Genomic DNA, 17565 nt, shown 5'->3' with positions numbered 1-17565 from the left:
GACATATCATCCAAAATGAAAATAAATCAGGAAACAGAAGCTTTAAATGACACAATAGACCAGATAGATTTAATTGATATTTCTAGGACATTCCATCCAAAAACAGCAGATTACACCTTCTTCTCAAGTGCGCATGGAACATTCTCTAGAATAGATCACATCTTGGGTCACAAATCAAGCCTCAGTAAATTTAAGAAAATTGAAATCATATCAAGCATCTTTTCTGACTACAACACTATGAGATTAGAAATGAATTACAGGGAAAAAAACGTAAAACACACAAACACATGGAGGCTAAACAATACGTTACTAAATAACCAAGAGATCACTGAAGAAATCAAAGAGGAAATCAAAAAATACCTAGAGACAAATGACAATGAAAACACGACCATCCAAAACCTATGGGATGCAGCAAAAGCAGTTCTAACAGGGAAGTTTAGAGCAATAAAAGCCTACCTCAAGAAACAAGAAAAATCTCAAATAAACAATCTAACCTTACATCTAAAGGAAGAACTAGAGAAAGAAGAACAAACAAAACCCAAAGTCAGCAGAAGGAAAGAAATCATAAAGATCAGAGCAGAAACAAATGAAATAGAAACAAAGAAAACAATAGCAAGATCAATAAAACTAAAAGCTGGTTCTTTGAGAAGATAAAAAAATTGATAAACCATTAGCCAGACTCATCAAGAAAAAGAGGGAGAGGACTCAAATCAATAAAATTAAAAATAAAAAAGGGGAAGTTACAACAGACACTGCAGAAATACAAAGCATCCTAAGAGACTTCTACAAGCAACTCTATGCCAAAAAAATGCATAACCTGGAAGAAATGGACAAATTCTTAGAAAGGTATAACCTTCCAAGACTGAACCAGGAAGAAATAGAAAATATGAACAGACCAATCACAAGTAATGAAGTTGAAACTGTGAGTAAAAATCTTCCAACAAACGAGAGTCCAGGACCAGATGGCTTCACAGGTGAATTCTATCAAACATTTAGGGAAGAGCTAACACCCATCCTTCTCATGCTCTTCCAAAAAATTGTGGAGGAAGGAACACTCCCAAACTCATTCTATGAGGCCACCATCACCCTGATACCAAAACCAGACAAAGATACTACAAAAAAAGAAAATTACAGACCAATATCACTGATGAATATACATGCAAAAATCCTCCACAAAATACTAGCAAACAGAATCCAACAATACATTAAAAGGATCATACACCACAATCAAGTGGGATTTATCCCAGGGATGCAAGGATTCTTCAATATATGCAAATCAATCAATGTGATAAACCATATTAACAAATTGAAGAATAAAAACCATATGATCATTTCAATAGATGTAGAAAAAGCTTTTGACAAAATTCAACACCGATTTATGATAAAAACTCTCCAGAAAGTGGGCATAGAGGGAACCTACCTCAACATAATAAAGGCCATATACGACAAACCCACAGCAAACATTCTCAATGGTGAAAAACTGAAAGCATTTCCTCTAACATCAAGAACAAGACAAGGATGTCCACTGTCATCACTATTATTCAACATAGTTTTGGAAGTCCTAGCCACGGCAATCAGAGAAGAAAAAGAAATAAAAGGAATACAAATTGGAAAAGAAGAAGTAAAACTGTCACTGTTTGCAGATGACATGATAATATACATAGAGAATCCTAAGAATGCCACCAGAAAACTACTAGAGCTAATCAGTGAATTTGGTAAAGTTGCAGGATACAAAACTAATGCACAGAAATCTCTTGCATTCCTATACACTAATGATGAAAAATCTGAAAGACAAATTAAGGAAACACTCCCATTTACCACTGCAACAAAAGAATAAAATACCTAGGAATAAACCTACCTAGGGAGACAAAAGACCTGTATGCAGAAAACTATAAGACACTGATGATAGAAATTAAAGATGATACCAACAGATGGAGAGATATATACCATGTTCTTGGATTGGAAGAAACAATATTGTGAAAATGACTATACTACCCAAAGCAATCTACAGATTCAATGCAATCCCTATCAAATTACCAATGGCATTTTTTACAGAACTAGAACAAAAAAATCTTAAAATTTGTATGGAGACACAAAAGACCCTGAATAGCCAAAGCAGTCTTGAGAAAAAAAAAACGGAGCTGGAGGAATCAGACTCCCTGACTTCAGACTATACTACAAAGCTACAGTAATCAACAGAGTATGGTACTGGCACAAAAACAGAAACATAGATCAATGGAACAAGATAGAAAGCCCAGAGATAAACCCACGCACCTATGGTCCATTAATCTATGACAAAGGAGGCAAGGATATACAATGGAGAAAAGACAGTCTCTTCAGTTAGTGGTGCTGGGAAAACTAGACAGCTACATGTAAAAGAATGAAATTAGAACACTCCCTAACACCATACACAAAAATAAACTCAAAAAGGATTAGAGACCTAAATGTAAGACCGGACACTATAAAACTCTTAGAGGAAAACATAGGAAAAACACTCTCTGACAAAAATCACAGCAAGATCTTTTTTGATCCACCTCTTAGAGTAATGGAAATAAAAACAAAAATAAACAAATGGGACCTAATGAAACTTAAAAGCTTTTGCACAGCAAAGGAAACCATAAACAAGACGAAAAGACAATCCTCAGAATGGGAGAAAATATTTGCAAACGAATCAACGGACAAAGGATTAATCTCCAAAATATATAAACAGCTCATGCAGCTCAATATTAAAAAAACAAACAACCCAATCCAAAAATGGGCAGAAGACCTAAATAGACATTTCTCCAAAGAAGACAAACAGATGGCCAAGAAGCACATGAAAAGCTGCTCAACATCACTAATTATTAGAGAAATGCAAATCAAAACTACAATGAGGTATCACCTCATGCTGGTCAGAATGGCCATCATCAAAAAATCTAGAAACAGTAAGTACTGGAAAGGGTGTGGTGAAAAGGGAACTCTCCTGCACTGTTGGTGGGAATGTAAATTGATACAACAACTATGGAGAACAGTATGGAGGTTCCTTAAAAAACTAAAAATAGAATTACCATATGATCCAGCAATCCCGCTACTGGGCATATACCCAGAGAAAACCATAATTCAAAAAGACACATGCACCCCAATGTTCATTGCAGCACTATTTACAATAGCCAGGACATGGAAGCAACCTAAATGTCCATCAACAGACGAATGGATAAAGAAGATGTGGTACATACATACAATGGAATATTACTCAGCCATAAAAAGGAACGAAGTTGGGTCATTTGTAGAGACGTGGATGGATCTAGAGACTGTCATACAGAGTGAAGTAAGTCAGAAAGAGAAAAACAAATATTGTATATTAATGCATATATGTGGAACCTAGAAAAATGGTACAGATGAACCGGTTTGCAGGGAAGAAATAGAGACACAGATGTAGAGAACAAACATATGGACACCAAGGGGAGAAAGCGGCGGTGGGTGGGTGGTGGTGGTGTGATGAAGTGGGCGATTGGGATTGACATGTATACACTGATGTGTATAAAATGGATGACTAATAAGGACCTGCTGTATAAAAAAAATAAAATAAAAAATGCCAAAAAAAAATTGTAAAGCTTCCCAGAGTGACAGCTTTGTTGTTGTTTTTTTAAAATTAATTAATTAATTTAGGCCCTTGACCAGGGATCGAACCCATGCCCCCTGCAGTGGAAGTACGGAATCATAACCACTGGACTGCCAGGGATGTCCCCAGAGTGACTGCTTTAAAGGCCAAACAACTCTCTTTGGGATGCACAAGGTCTGGTACTTTGGTGTTTTCACCACTCTGCCTCACTCTTTTATCATAATTTCTTAAATATGTCTGGTGCATACTAGGCGTTTAACCAATATTCACTCAATGAATGAATGAATGAAATGTCAGGATAGGGAACTCATAGGTCTCAGGAACCATGGTGTGTATATTAAGGGGAGGGGGACTGTATAGTGGGAGGCACCACGAGGATAGTCTATTGAGTAACAGTGAGTTTAAAGACACTCTAAGCACAAAGCACAAAGAACATCGTTCCTCAGCTGCAGAGGAAGATTAAACCCCCAGATCCAGGACAACAGAAATCAATGTATTCTCTGGACACTGCTCCTCCCCTGCCTGCCAAAACTGCTGCCACGTAACCTGGACTAAACTTGAAGTACCTCCCTCTTCTCATCTCTTGATGGAGTAGTCTCTGTGCGAAGGGAGTAGACTCTGCAGTCAGGGTTTGACGTGGTAACGACAGTCAGGCCCAGGATACATTTCTTCACAGCTAACTGGTTTCATTTCTAATTGCATGACCTGTACAGTTAGTAGCTTCTGCAACATAAGGGAAATACAATTTGCTGCACATCTTGAAGTATCTTTTTTGGCATAAATAAAATATGTAAGGTCTACAGTTTCTAAGTTCAAGCTTGTTTTATTTTTAAATCAATTTTAGAAACAAGGGCATTGAAAACTGTTGAAAATGATTTGGAAGCAAGTAACACGGGAGGCAATAATTCACGTGCAACAAGATCATTTGCCTCCAAGGTCGATTACATTACTTTTACATAAACAAGAGTGGGCATTATACATATCCTCAATTTATAACCCCAAAGTATAATACTGTTAGTAGTGTTTTTAGCAATGCATCATATGGTACAACAGAATAGAGTAATAAAAGATAATGCAGAAAAACAAAAAGAGGTCATATCAAATGACTGCATGATCCTTTCAAGGACTGGAGGGGAGGAATGTTGCACAACGTAATTCTGTGACATTGAGAAACAGAACGCTGTGATTTTAAAGCTATGTAACTCAGTAAAAATTACTAACTTAATGTACCTTCCCTCGTAATCTTAATTTCCCAGAACACAAAAATAATTGCTATTATTTAGTATATACTGGTGTAATACACATTCATAGTTAGTGTAATATACATTACAAACATGTAGCTATTGAGCACCTACATACTATATTCCAGGCACTTTAACCTACATTATTCTTGGGGCCCATAACAACTCTGCATCTTCCAGGTAGGGAAACTCTCAGGGAGGTGAACTTGCCTAGGGCCTCACTTTGAGCCGCTTCAAGTTTCGACAAAGACCTTCATCTTAACACAAAACCTATTACCTCCCTGGGGCTAGGATCAGGGACTTGAGAGAAACTAGACACAGAACTGGACAACACTGCACTGACCTTGTTCCATTTGCGCACTTCCAAAGTGTGTAGGATATCGCTCACTGTATTATTTTTCTGACATCCAGATCTTCACAGAATCGTTCAAGGACACATTCCTTTAATATACTGAAATCTCATTCAGAGTCAGGTTCACGATACAAATGGGCGTTTAACACATGTCATTTAGATGATGAAGTATTCCCATTTTAGAAAAATAAAAGCAAATCCCCCAGAAGTGCAAATCTTGTGCAACACTGGGAAAGAATACAAATTCCCACTATGATCAGAACCTGTTTATTGCAGCCAATACTCCCACCCCCAGTGATTATTTGGAAAGTAGTGGAAAGAGTCTTGGGCTGGGAATTCACTGGCTCAAACCATCATATTAAACAGGGTGAAGTCAGACAAGCCTTTGGGTTTTTCAGTGCTATACTTCATACATTCCTTGTGGGATAACAATGCTGGCCTTGCCAAGCCGCGAGACAGCGGTTATAATAAAATGAAGAAATACACTTGAAGGTGTTTAGGAAAGTACATAAATGCTGTAAGCAACTGTAAATAAGTGCTGTATACAAATGTATGACTATAGTTGTTGTTCACTGGAGGTACAAAGGTCCCCACCCACAGATTTACTAAAATAAGGTGTGTCTTTAAGGATCTAGGCAACAAGGCAGTCGTGGTTTTAGAAGGAGCAGATACGACAGTAAGAGGTAGAAAAAAGCTCACATTTCAAACAGAAGAAACCTTTCTTCTGTGCCCAGAAGGGTTGTATTTAAGTCCCTGTCAAAATATAAGACATGCAAACAGTTTGAACAGTATTTACCTCGGGCACTAGGTGAGAGAAAACGACAGGCTTTGTAACCTGTGTGATTTTTATTGTCTGGAAAGGGTCCCACTCACACGGAGAAAAATGATCCCAGCCGTGATTCTACCCACCAGCACCGGGAACAAGCCTCATTTTCAGATTTTAAAAGTAAACTGTTTCAGCAAGTACCTTTTAAAGCATATTCATTTTCCCCATCTCCTCACAATGGTGTAAGGCAGATAGGTCATTTAATTAAGCCCAACTTAAAAACATTAATTAAGGGCCTATAATCTATCTAGGAGGATGCTAGAAGCTGAGACAGTCGTGAGAAGCATATGACAAGTTGAGCTGGGAATGCATAATATAATTAGATAAATAAAGCAAGCTACGTTATTGCAATTATTTGTTGCCCGAGAATTTTCCTTTCTCTCTCCTGCTTTATAAAGAAGCACATATCATACTTCTATCTACATGTTTTAAGCTTGTAATCATGACTTTTTTTTTTAAGATTTCCTTGTGCCCTTTTTTCTTTTCTTTCTTTCTTTCTTTCTTTCTTTATGGCTGTGTTGGGTCCTCGTTTCTGTGCGAGGGCCTTCTCCAGTTGCGGCAAGCGGGGGCCACTCTTCATCGCGGCCTCTCTTGTTGCGGAGCACAGGCTCCAGACGCGCAGGCTCAGTAATTGTGGCTCACGGGCTCAGCTGCTCCGCGGCACGTGGGATCCTCCCAGACCAGGGCCCGAACCCGTGTCCCCTGCATCGGCAGGCAGACTCTCAACCACTGGGCCACCAGGGAAGCCCTGTAATCATGACTTTTGAAGATGTTTTCGAATGACTGCAGAGCACATAAGATACTTTTTTTTTTTTTTAAAGTAGCTCTCTGGTTGTGAAAATTACTCTAAAGAAAGTTGGAGTTGAAATCTTATTCTGAGCTGATGATTATACTTGTGATGAGATGGATGTAGCAGTATTGTTCCACACACTATTGTAGACACCTGGGATACTACATCTGAAGATCAGGACATAGTCACTCACCTATGCTCAAAAAATGATAGTGGTATAAGCCTATATCACAAAATTCTATACCATCTAACCTTCATCATATGCTTTGAAGCATATATTTCTTTGTTATACACTATACACATATGTAAATATATGTGCATTATATACTAAGCAAACAGTCTAAAGTTCCATCATTTCTACAGTTTCTGAGTGTTAGCATTGGGTACTTATCACATAATTCAACAAAGGAAATGGAATTCAACACAGGAGTTTAACATGTTTAGATGTATATGGATTAATTGTATCCTGATACCAAACACGTTCATTCAAAATTAGCAAAATAACAGCACCTGTGATTTACAAGATGTGGCTTTAATGATTAAGACAGAAAAAAAAACTGTGAATTTTAAATGGCTCTTAATTCTATTAGTATTATTTTTTTAAAAACATGTTTTTAAGACCAAATCTGAAAGACAGAGAGAGGTGCAAGTTACACTGGTTTTACTTAACTTTTTTTAATTTGAGGGACTTTTAAGAATTCCTTAGATTATTCATACCACAAACACAAAAGCACGACTATGTTTTTGAAATGTGGAACATTTGTTTTTGAAAATGTGGTCCAACTGTACAAAACATAATGAAACGTAAGATTTTCTTTTGCGAGATTCCTAGAGTGAATCTTAAGGATTTTTATGCCAAGTGTATTTTGGCATAAAACATTTCAGACTTTTTTTTTCTTTTTAATATTCTGTTCTATTTGGCCAAGGTATGGGTTATTTGTAATTGCACTCACAGTTCTTTTAAAATTATTTTGATATGTAATTTAATTAAAACATTACATTAAATACTATTTTAGAGCAAGGAGTGTTGGGAATACAATGTCATATAATTAATATAAGACGACATAGTTTTCCTTTCATCTCAGGTAACTGGATGGACTTTTGGATTGCTGTTATCACTTTGTCTTTTACAAACACTGTCAGTAGTAGCACGTTATAAGGAAGAGTGCTACCAAGTCATAATTGTTAACTTACCATTTTATTCTTCTATAAGATGGGTACATTTATCTTGGTGTGATCCTTGAAAACTGTCTAAAAATACAAATCAGGTGTCTAAAAATACAAATCAGGCATCTAAATGTGATGTAGATGAGAATAAAATGTGAAAGGATATTAAGGTATTTGTTATTTTAGATCTATAATTTAAGAAAGACAGCTATCCACCCATGTTCACATTATGATCTATAATTTCCCATTGATAATGAATATTTGCTTCTCTTTGGGGAAGGATACAGAGTCTGAATTTAATAGCAGGCAAGAAATATAAGACTTTTCTCACCATCATCATCAAATCAGTGCTAGTATAAAATAGGGATAATGATAGCACCTTGTTATGAACATTAAATGGCAATATGTATTAGCTACAACTATTACTGGAACTCAACCATTTTGGACCATGTAATCTGTTCATATTCAATCAGACTGAAAACTTTAAAATACAATTCAGAATATATACTGTCTAGAGGCAAGGAATGAATCTGTATTAAGTTAAAAATTTTCATCATGAACATGAGTCAACATTACAATCAATACTTTAACAGACTAAACTAATAATACGTATCTGTGGAATGTGATGAATTTCAATTGACTTGTATTAGTTGAATAAAGGTTTATAATGAACAAGGCAATCAGTGTGACTCTTGAGAGACACACATTTATCAAACCCTTGGCCTAGCACATGCAAACAGTTTAGTCCAGGGCCATCTGTACTCTATGAATCTTTTTTTGGATGGTGGATAGCTCTGCCAGGAACAGAACAAACTGTTTTTTAATGTGATCTCCTTCCTTCCTATTTCCTAGTCATGAAAGAATAACTGCCATAGATTTGGTCCAAAAAAGTAAGATTAAGTGAACAGTTCAGTTGTATTTAAACTTGGCCAAAAAAAAAAGATAAACAAGGGGCAACTAATGCAAAAAGAATTCCTCTTGAGATGGAATCAAAATGGAATTTTACAAATGGTTTATGCACCCTAACGCTGGGCAAAATATACCCTCAATTTCTTGTGGAAGAAACTCATCATTTATATTGTGTGGATAGCAGCTCATGCTTCTGAAAGGGAGCAGTGTTGGTATTTTGGGTGGGAGAGTTCATTACGAGAGGCTGCTCTGTGCCCTGTGCCTTGCCTAACATTTACTATCTCTGACTCTTGGGGTACTAAATGCCAGTAGTTTCCCCAGACAATCTCCCCTCACTCCCCCAGATTTTCAAATCCTTCCAGGGAGAGGGATAATACACTTCTAGTAGAGAACCACTGTGGTAGACAAGGACATAAGAAGTATTCATACAATTTGATGTTGGAATTATACTTCTTCACTGATTAAGCCCAAGTTTACAGATTCAGTTTAGAAAACTGGATCCGAAATCTCTTTACAGCATTTCAGGAAAGGACTGTCTAGGGAAGAGGTATAGAAAGAGTCGTGGTTTAGAAAATGGATTCATCTACCACGTCCTAGCTGTGATACCTTGGGCAACTTTTTCTTTCTAAGAAAGGGGTAATTATGCTATTCACCTCATAGGCTTACTGGGAGGATTAAATGTGCTATAATACATGTAACCTGCTTAGCTCAGTTCCTGGTACTTGGCAAACACTCAAAGGTCATGGCTGTTACGCATAAAGGTAGTAAAGTGGAAGCTTATACATTTAATGGCTATCATTCACAAGGAGCATGAATCTGTCAGAATAACGTACATTGGAATGAACAAAGGTAAATTATGGCCGCCTCAGGAACAACTAAAAAATAAGACAAGCGGCGAATTTCTACTACTAGAAAGGTCTTATTTCTTGTTCTGCTAACCGGTAAAAGAAAAAGAAGAAAGTGTACACTTTCATAAATTCACAAAGCCTGAGATGAGCTTTCATGTTTATTGTTTTGTGCCATAGTTTAAATTCGTCACTGACTCCTGTTTTAAATATATGCATTTCAGGAACTTCTACACTTGAGGTTTCACAATTGCTCAGAATATGTCAAAATATTTTTTTTTATTAGTTAATATTCAGCACAGGAATCTACAATGAAGAAATATGAAAATAAGGAAAGCAAGCGAATTCCTAAATTCTCAATCTAATGAATGTATTGGGCACCTACCATATTGATCTTCTCTAAAATACTAATCTATAATTCATGTTTTTACTGATTGAGGGACTTCCCTGGTGGTCCAGTGATGAGGACGTGGGCTTTCACTGCTGTGGACCTGGGTTTGATCCCTGGCTGGGGAACTAAGATCCCACAAGCCACAAACCAAACATGTTTATATTTATTGAGACTAAATGCTAACCCAACTCAACATATTTAATCAGAAATAAATTAAAAACATTTTACGTATGAATAATGTAAGACAAAATGTTAAAATGTAGTTCAGTAACTCACCAGTTACTGAGCGCCTACAACAATAAAATATCATCTAATCCAGAATCCAGGACCTGATTTTTCTAAATCAATATTATTTCCGGAGATTTAAATACCTTTATGCCAAAATAACACAGTAATGTAAATGCAATATTTAATGTATATACATATTGCTGCACAATTAGATTTGAACACTTAAAAGAGTGTTCAAAGTGTCCAAAGATACAAACAACACAGAACTATCATAGTCACGAATTACCAGTGAGACCATTATACGCTGCAATCATTTTCCACAATCTGTAGCACCCCGTCCATACTTCATGGATTAGGTCATTGCGACATTACTAACTGGATAATTCATAAGATGGAAAATCATGCTATCACCAGAGTTGCAATCACTGTACATATTGCTACATACTAGGAACAATCAGAAAATGAAACTTAAAAAAAATTCCATTCACGATTGCATCAAAATTAATAAAAATACTTAGAAATAAATTTTACAAAAGGAGTGTACACTGTGTACACTGAAAACTACAGAACACTGCTTAGAAAAAAAAATTTTTTTAATCTAAATAAAAGATAGTCCATGTTCATTGTATGCTTCAAAGGACAGACACAACTGAAATACTCAATACTGTTAATATGTCAGTTCTCTCAACTTTATACATTCAATGCATCCCTATAACAATTCTAGCCGGCTGTGTGTGTGTGTGTGTGTGTGTGCATGCTGACAAGCTGATTCTAAAATTTATGTGGAAATGCAAAGGAACCAGAAAAGCCAAAATAAATCTGAAAAAGCACAAGCTGGAAGAATTATACTGTCTGATTTTAAAAGTTATTATATAGCTATAGTAACCAGAACAGTGTGGTACTGGTATAGGATTAATACATAGATCAATGGAACAGAAAAGAGAGTCTAGAAATCAACTCTCGAATATAAAGATAACAGATTTCTGACAAAAGTACAAAGACAATTCAGCAGTGAGAGGATTTTTTTTTAACAAATGATGCTGGGACAACTGGTTATCCTTATGCAAAAAGAGAGAGAGAGAAATTTGACCCTTATTCACAACATAAACAAAATTAACTCAAAAGAATAAACTGATAAACTGACCATCAAAATTAAAAACTCGTATGCCTGCTTAAAAGACACTGCTGAGAAAATGAAAAGACAATCTACAGACTGGGAGATATATATATAGCTGGCAAAAGACCTGCATCCAGAATATATAAAGAACTCTTGCAACTCGATAAAAAGACAAATAAACCAATTTAAAAATGGGCAAAAGAGTTGAATGGATATTTCACTGCGGAAGATATACAAATAACTAATAAGCACCTAAGAAGATGCTCAACATCAATAGTTATTGGGGGACTGCAAATCAAAACCACAATGTAATACCATTACATACCCCCTAGGATGGCTATAATCAAAAAGACAAACAATACCCAGGGCTGGAGAAGATGTATAGCAACTGGAACCCTCTGGAACTGCTGATGGGGATGTAAAATGGTATAGACACTTTGGAAAACTGGCTGTTTCTTGAAAGTTCAACACACACCTACCATACAACTGTTGCAGTCACTCCACTTCCAGATATCTAGTTGAGAGAAATGAAAACATACGTCCTCACAAAGGCCTGTACATGAACCTCACTGCAGCATTATTCATCATAGGTAAATACTAAAAATTCAAACGATCATCAACTTGTGAAAAGATAAAATGTGGTCTATCCATACAGCGGACTATTACTCAGCAATAAAAAGGAGCCAACTACTGATACATGCTACAAGCTGGATGAATCTCAAAAACATGCTAAGTGAAAAAAGCCAGATGCTTTTTCACAGATTACATACTGTATGATCCCATTTTCAGAAATATCCAGAAATGGTAAATCTATACAGACAAGAAAGCATATCAATGGTTGGAGCAGGGAATGGCTACAAATGAGCATAAGGGAACTTTTGCAGATGATGCAATTACTCTAAAACTGGACTGCTGGATGGTTGCACAACTCTATAAATCTACTAAAAAGTACTGAATTATACATTTACAATGGATGACTTTTTTGGTACATAAATTACACTTTGATCAAGCTGTAAAAAAGAAAAAAAGGCACTTCCTGTGAAAGCAGAAACTGATGATCAAATATGGGTGATGCAGAGGGTGCAGGTGGTCCTGGAAGAAAGATGGCGGTCAGTAAACGTCTGCACAATGAATAATGAACTTTTGAACCTGGCTAATTGGGAGAGACAAAAGGAAAAGTTTAAAATGTTTATGACTTTCCTCTTTACTTCATTATTATTTAACTTTCTATAGCCTTGGTATTCTTAGCTGAGAACTAGGAATAATAATAGTACCTCTTTCACAGGGATATAAATAATATAATGAGATAATGAACACAGATAGAGCTCTCAGTATAGTGCTTGGCCTATAAGTGCTAGATATTAGCTATTAACAATCATAAAAATATTCATGTTTCCTCTATAGACGTGAAAGCACTTAAACACCTTTATGTTTCTCTACTTTCAGAGCTATGAGATTTCCCTTAAAGTAAAAATGGAACAATTTAATAACTTTACCAGTTAGTTGTAATAAAACTATTAACAGTGGATAAATTTTGGTTTTTCAATCATTTTTCAAAATATAGCCACTTGCAAGGCACACACTGCTATATTTTTAAAAAATCAAAATTTAAAAAATGAGATATAACCATTAGCATGAAGGAAAACTAGTTGATTTGAATGAATTTATCAAGAAGCATAAACTGTTTGCCAAAGACATCAGTTAAACCTTCTAGAATAAGTGATATGAATGAACAAGGAAGACTACCTTAATTTCTTCTTTGACTGACAGACATTTCTTTTAACTCATTTGATCACTGTTTACTTTTATAAATTATCACAGAATTATTGTGTTGGAAATAACCTAATTAGGCCACTTTTCTGTCTTTAAAACATTTTTCTCATAAAGAACTGATCCTACTTTAAAAACAGTCCAATGAAAAATCCATAACCTACTTGGTAGTGAGTCTTCATCTTTCACAAGAGTATTCTTTTACTTCTCTTCTTTCCTGAAAAGAAATCCACTCTGCTTTTGGACAAAGGAAAGCACTGGCTTCATTGTTAAGTGAAGGTTATCTCAGGTGAATTACACAGTTCTTCAGATAATCAGTTTCAAGTACAAACGGGGACAAGAATAATTGAAAATGGGTGCACCACCCAACTGGGTGTATCTTTTGTTAGACAGTGAAAAAAGCTAAAGAGACAGGGACAGGGACATGGGAACATACTTAGGTGACATGCTGTGTGGTTTAAGAAAAAAGCTATGGCCAGAGTATACTTGTACCTTGTGCTGTTCAAGAGGGAAATAATCAGCCAAGTAACTGTAAAACAGATGAACTGCATCAGGTTTGGACAAGAATGCAATTTACATACTTGTAATACTTTATTGTACTTGAAATTTGCTTTATTACAATGAATACCCAGAAATAGTCTGATTTCCAATTATTTGCATTTTTCTTACATGTACAAGTTGTTCTAGTTGTATATGAATATGCAGTATTTGTGGTCTGAAAGGACTATTTTACACTATCTTTAGGAATCACTGGTACTTTCATAGTTACTTACACTGTGTCTAAAAACTGTAATTTGGATGTTACAAATTGATGTTTTTAGTCACATTACTAGCACTGATACCTGTGAAATATTTAAAACTGTAACTAGAATTATTTCTGGAGTATAGCAGGTTAGGTAAAATTTTGAGCACGGAACTTTAGGGGTCCTAGCCCTTCAGTCATCAGCAACCTTACCCTAAGTGAAAAGGGGAGGCAGTTGTCAGCAACTGCTGGGGGGCACCCTATCCCCTCAGATTGCATGCTCACTTTTCGTGACTTCCTTCCCTCTCAGAAGATTCCTTTGACATCTACTTTCTCCTGGATAAAATGTGGTGTGGGAGAGGAAGAGGTACAGAGTGTAATTATAACCCAGGCCAGGCTCTCTCCACTCCCTAGGAGAAATCCCATCCAGCCCATATGCCTCTAGGGACAACTCTATCTGAGGTACTATTTTTCAAATTCTTTTTTTTTTTTTTTTGCCATGCCACACGGCATGCAGGATCTTAGTTCCCCGACCAGAGATCGAACCTGTGCCCCCTGCAGTGGAAGTGCAGTCTTAACCACTGGACCGCCGGGGAAGTCCCGAGGTGCTACTTTTTTTTCTTTTAAATAAATTTTATTTTATTTATTTTTAATTTTGGCTGTGTTGGGTCTTTGTTGCTGTGCGTGGGCTTTCTCTAGTTGTGGCGAGCGGGGGCTGCTCTTCGTCGCGGTGCGCGGGCTTCTCATCGCGGTGGCTTCTCTTGTTGCGGAGCACGGGCTCTAGGCGCGCGGGCTTCAGTAGCTGTGGTGCTCGGGCTCAGTAGTTGTGGCTCGCGGGCTCTAGAGCACAGGCTCAGTAGTTGTGGCTCACGGGCTTAGTTGCTCCGCGGCATGTGGGATCTTCCCAGACCAGGGCTCGAACCCGTGTCCCCTGCGTTGGCAGGTGGATTCTTAACCACTGTGCCACCAAGGAAGTCCCGGTACTATTTTTAATAAAGAATAACATCAGCAGCAAGAACAGAACTGAAATATTACCAGCACAGCATTTATTACAGAAATAAGAACTGAAACACCCCAAACGGACTGAGCTACAAAATAATTTTTATTTTCTATGTTTAAAATAACTGATAAGTTGGATAGTTTATTACATTTTCTTTTTAAAATAGACAATTCTTTGCTTCTTTGAAAAGAGCAGGTATTTTACCTGTGTAGGAAGGACTGAAAATTCATTTTCACACTTCTTCCTATCTTTTGCTTGTGCATTTGCAGAATTTACTTTTCAGTTGCCGTAAGAGGAAATAAAATTTTAGAGGCAGCTCTTCTTATTTTACAAATAAAATATCTGAAGCCCAGAGAGGCTGTCCACCCTCCTCCAGGTCACAAAGAGAAGGGCTCTGCATCGGAGCCCGAGCTGCACCCAGACGCTCAGCTCCCCCAGCATCTGTGAACCACGCCTCGCTGCCTCTTCGCATCAACGTTGCAAAGACGCAGCATGACAATCCAGGTAACGGGTTTAGCTCTAGTTTACATGTACAAAGCAAAGGACACTAACCTTTTTTCATTTCTCTTCACAAATCTAAACATGGTGAAAGATTTACATGGCAGATAGATAACACAACAAAGATGAATTTGGTTAGCATAAACAATGATTCGGGTTGGTGTATATGTTATTAACCTCTGTGAAGTCCAGATGGTTAAAGGAGTTAAGGTAAAACAAGCCTGACATTTTTTTAAAGCATACTGTTGACAGGTATATTCAAATGCTACAAAGAGACGAAAGGCTACATTATGAATAATAAATAATTTAAAAATGACATTAGCCTTTTAACATAGATTATTTCAATAGTTTATTTTTGTTAATGATGGGGCATTTTCTCAGTAAATTCAAATAATTACTTTCATAACAGTGAATGCTAAGCTAGAGCTAGAAAAGTTAACATACAGCATTATCTTGAAATTTCAGGGGGAAAAAGTGGTTGATTGGAACTTCACCTATCTTTCGGAACCAAACAATGTTGAAATAAACACATTTGGAATAGAAAACTGTATCTGGATCTTTCATATTTCAAATGTAAAAGTCCTTTGATAGAGAGAATCCCATTTTTTCTGCATCTGTTTAGATGATATGACAATAGTAGAAGGCAACATTTGGAATGCAGAATGTAGCTAGTGAAAACCTAAGTGATGTTTAAAGAGATGAATTATTTTAAGAAGAAATTAGCTTTTCCACATGAAAGAAGATCAATGATCAAATAAATTTAACATGATTATGGTGACTGAAGTAAAAATACCAAGTATAATATGACAGCTTTCAATCCTTGTTTGGCACATATATTAATAAATTTTCAAACATCAAACAATACAACACCAATATGTACTAAAACCAACTGGCACAGTAAGATTCCTAATGCGTGGTTAACTATTAACATCATGAAAACCTAATTCCCAGATGAATTCTGTAACCACGCACACCCTCTCTGTACTGTGCAAGCTGGGCCGACCACTGTCTTTTCAGGATTCCCCAGAATTCTAAGCATTTCAAAGGCAGTCCTGCTGAACCCCACAACCCCTTACTGAATTCTGTGGATCTTCTCAACAGGCATCCAGTTAGGAGGCTATACATGCACACACTCATCACAATTTTGAAAAGAATGGAAGGCCTTCATACATGTCAGTTTTTAGTTTTATCCAATCATTAATTTTCTGCAGAGTTGTTTTTTCTTGACTTAATATTTTTGCAAGTTTTTTCATTTTTTCTTCATTTCTTTCTATGTACTTCAACCCCTCCAACTGCAGCTGATCCAGCTTTTCATTTCGACTTTCATCTAGAGGTATGTTTTCACAAATAACAGGATTAAATCTAAAATAGGTGTCAGGAGGTAACAGACCATCAAGCATTACATGGACTTCTGTTAAAACAAACAGAGGATAGGGTGAATTAAAAAATCGAGTTATTCTGCAATGATCTAATTTTATGTTATTTACAATTATCCAATTTTAGGCAAATTACAAAGCCTTGCTTATTTCCACACTCCAGCTAAATAACAGGAGTAAAGAATCCATAATACTGAATATAACTATGAAATGAAATTCATCTCCCAAAATATGCCATATAATTCTGATAAACTAGGACCCCTGCTCCAGGACTCTCTTCTCTGTTTTCAGTCATACTGTTAGCCACTGCTGAAATGCCTTTACAACCTTCCTTTTTTGTTTTTTAATTTCTTTTTTTTATAATTAATTTTTATTGGAGTACATGTTTTTGAATTTCTTGAGATCATCTTTATTGAGGTATAATTTACATACAATAAGATTCGCCGATCTTAAGTGTCTAAATTGATGGGTTTTGGCAAACGTATACACTGTGTTACCACCGCAACAATCATGACATAGAACATTTTCTGTCATCCCAAAAGCTTCTTCGTGCCTTTTTATGGTTGGTCCCCCCTTACCCTTTGCCTTTTCTAGAATTTTTCATATAAACAGAATCATAAATATATATAGCGCTTCTGGGTCTGGTTAGCTTCTTTTACCCAGCAAAATGCTTTTGAAATACATGTTGCAGCATGGATCAATAGTTCCTTCC

At 36.5% G+C, this 17565-nt stretch overlaps 1 protein-coding gene across 3 annotated transcripts in view; it reads right to left on the bottom strand.

Annotated features, from left to right (window-relative positions):
* Positions 1–15767: 15767 nt before the first annotated feature.
* The window catches only part of LOC133096748 (calcium-independent phospholipase A2-gamma-like), a 143183-nt gene continuing 141385 nt past the window's right edge, over positions 15768–17565 (bottom strand). For 2 of the 3 annotated variants that reach the window (XM_061198415.1, XM_061198414.1), the window contains exon 10: positions 15768–16888. In XM_061198415.1, coding sequence (XP_061054398.1) covers positions 16614–16888 — 275 coding nt within the window. In that variant the 3' untranslated portion in view covers positions 15768–16613. The remainder of the gene's footprint in view (positions 16889–17565) is intronic. The other variant, XM_061198416.1, reaches the window with a different exon arrangement.

Source organism: Eubalaena glacialis, chromosome 8 (genome assembly GCF_028564815.1).
Source record: "Eubalaena glacialis isolate mEubGla1 chromosome 8, mEubGla1.1.hap2.+ XY, whole genome shotgun sequence".
Taxonomy (NCBI): Eukaryota; Metazoa; Chordata; class Mammalia; order Artiodactyla; family Balaenidae; genus Eubalaena; species Eubalaena glacialis.
The sequence above is the reverse complement of the archived record's forward strand: the minus strand, read 5'-3'. Positions and strand labels throughout refer to the sequence as shown.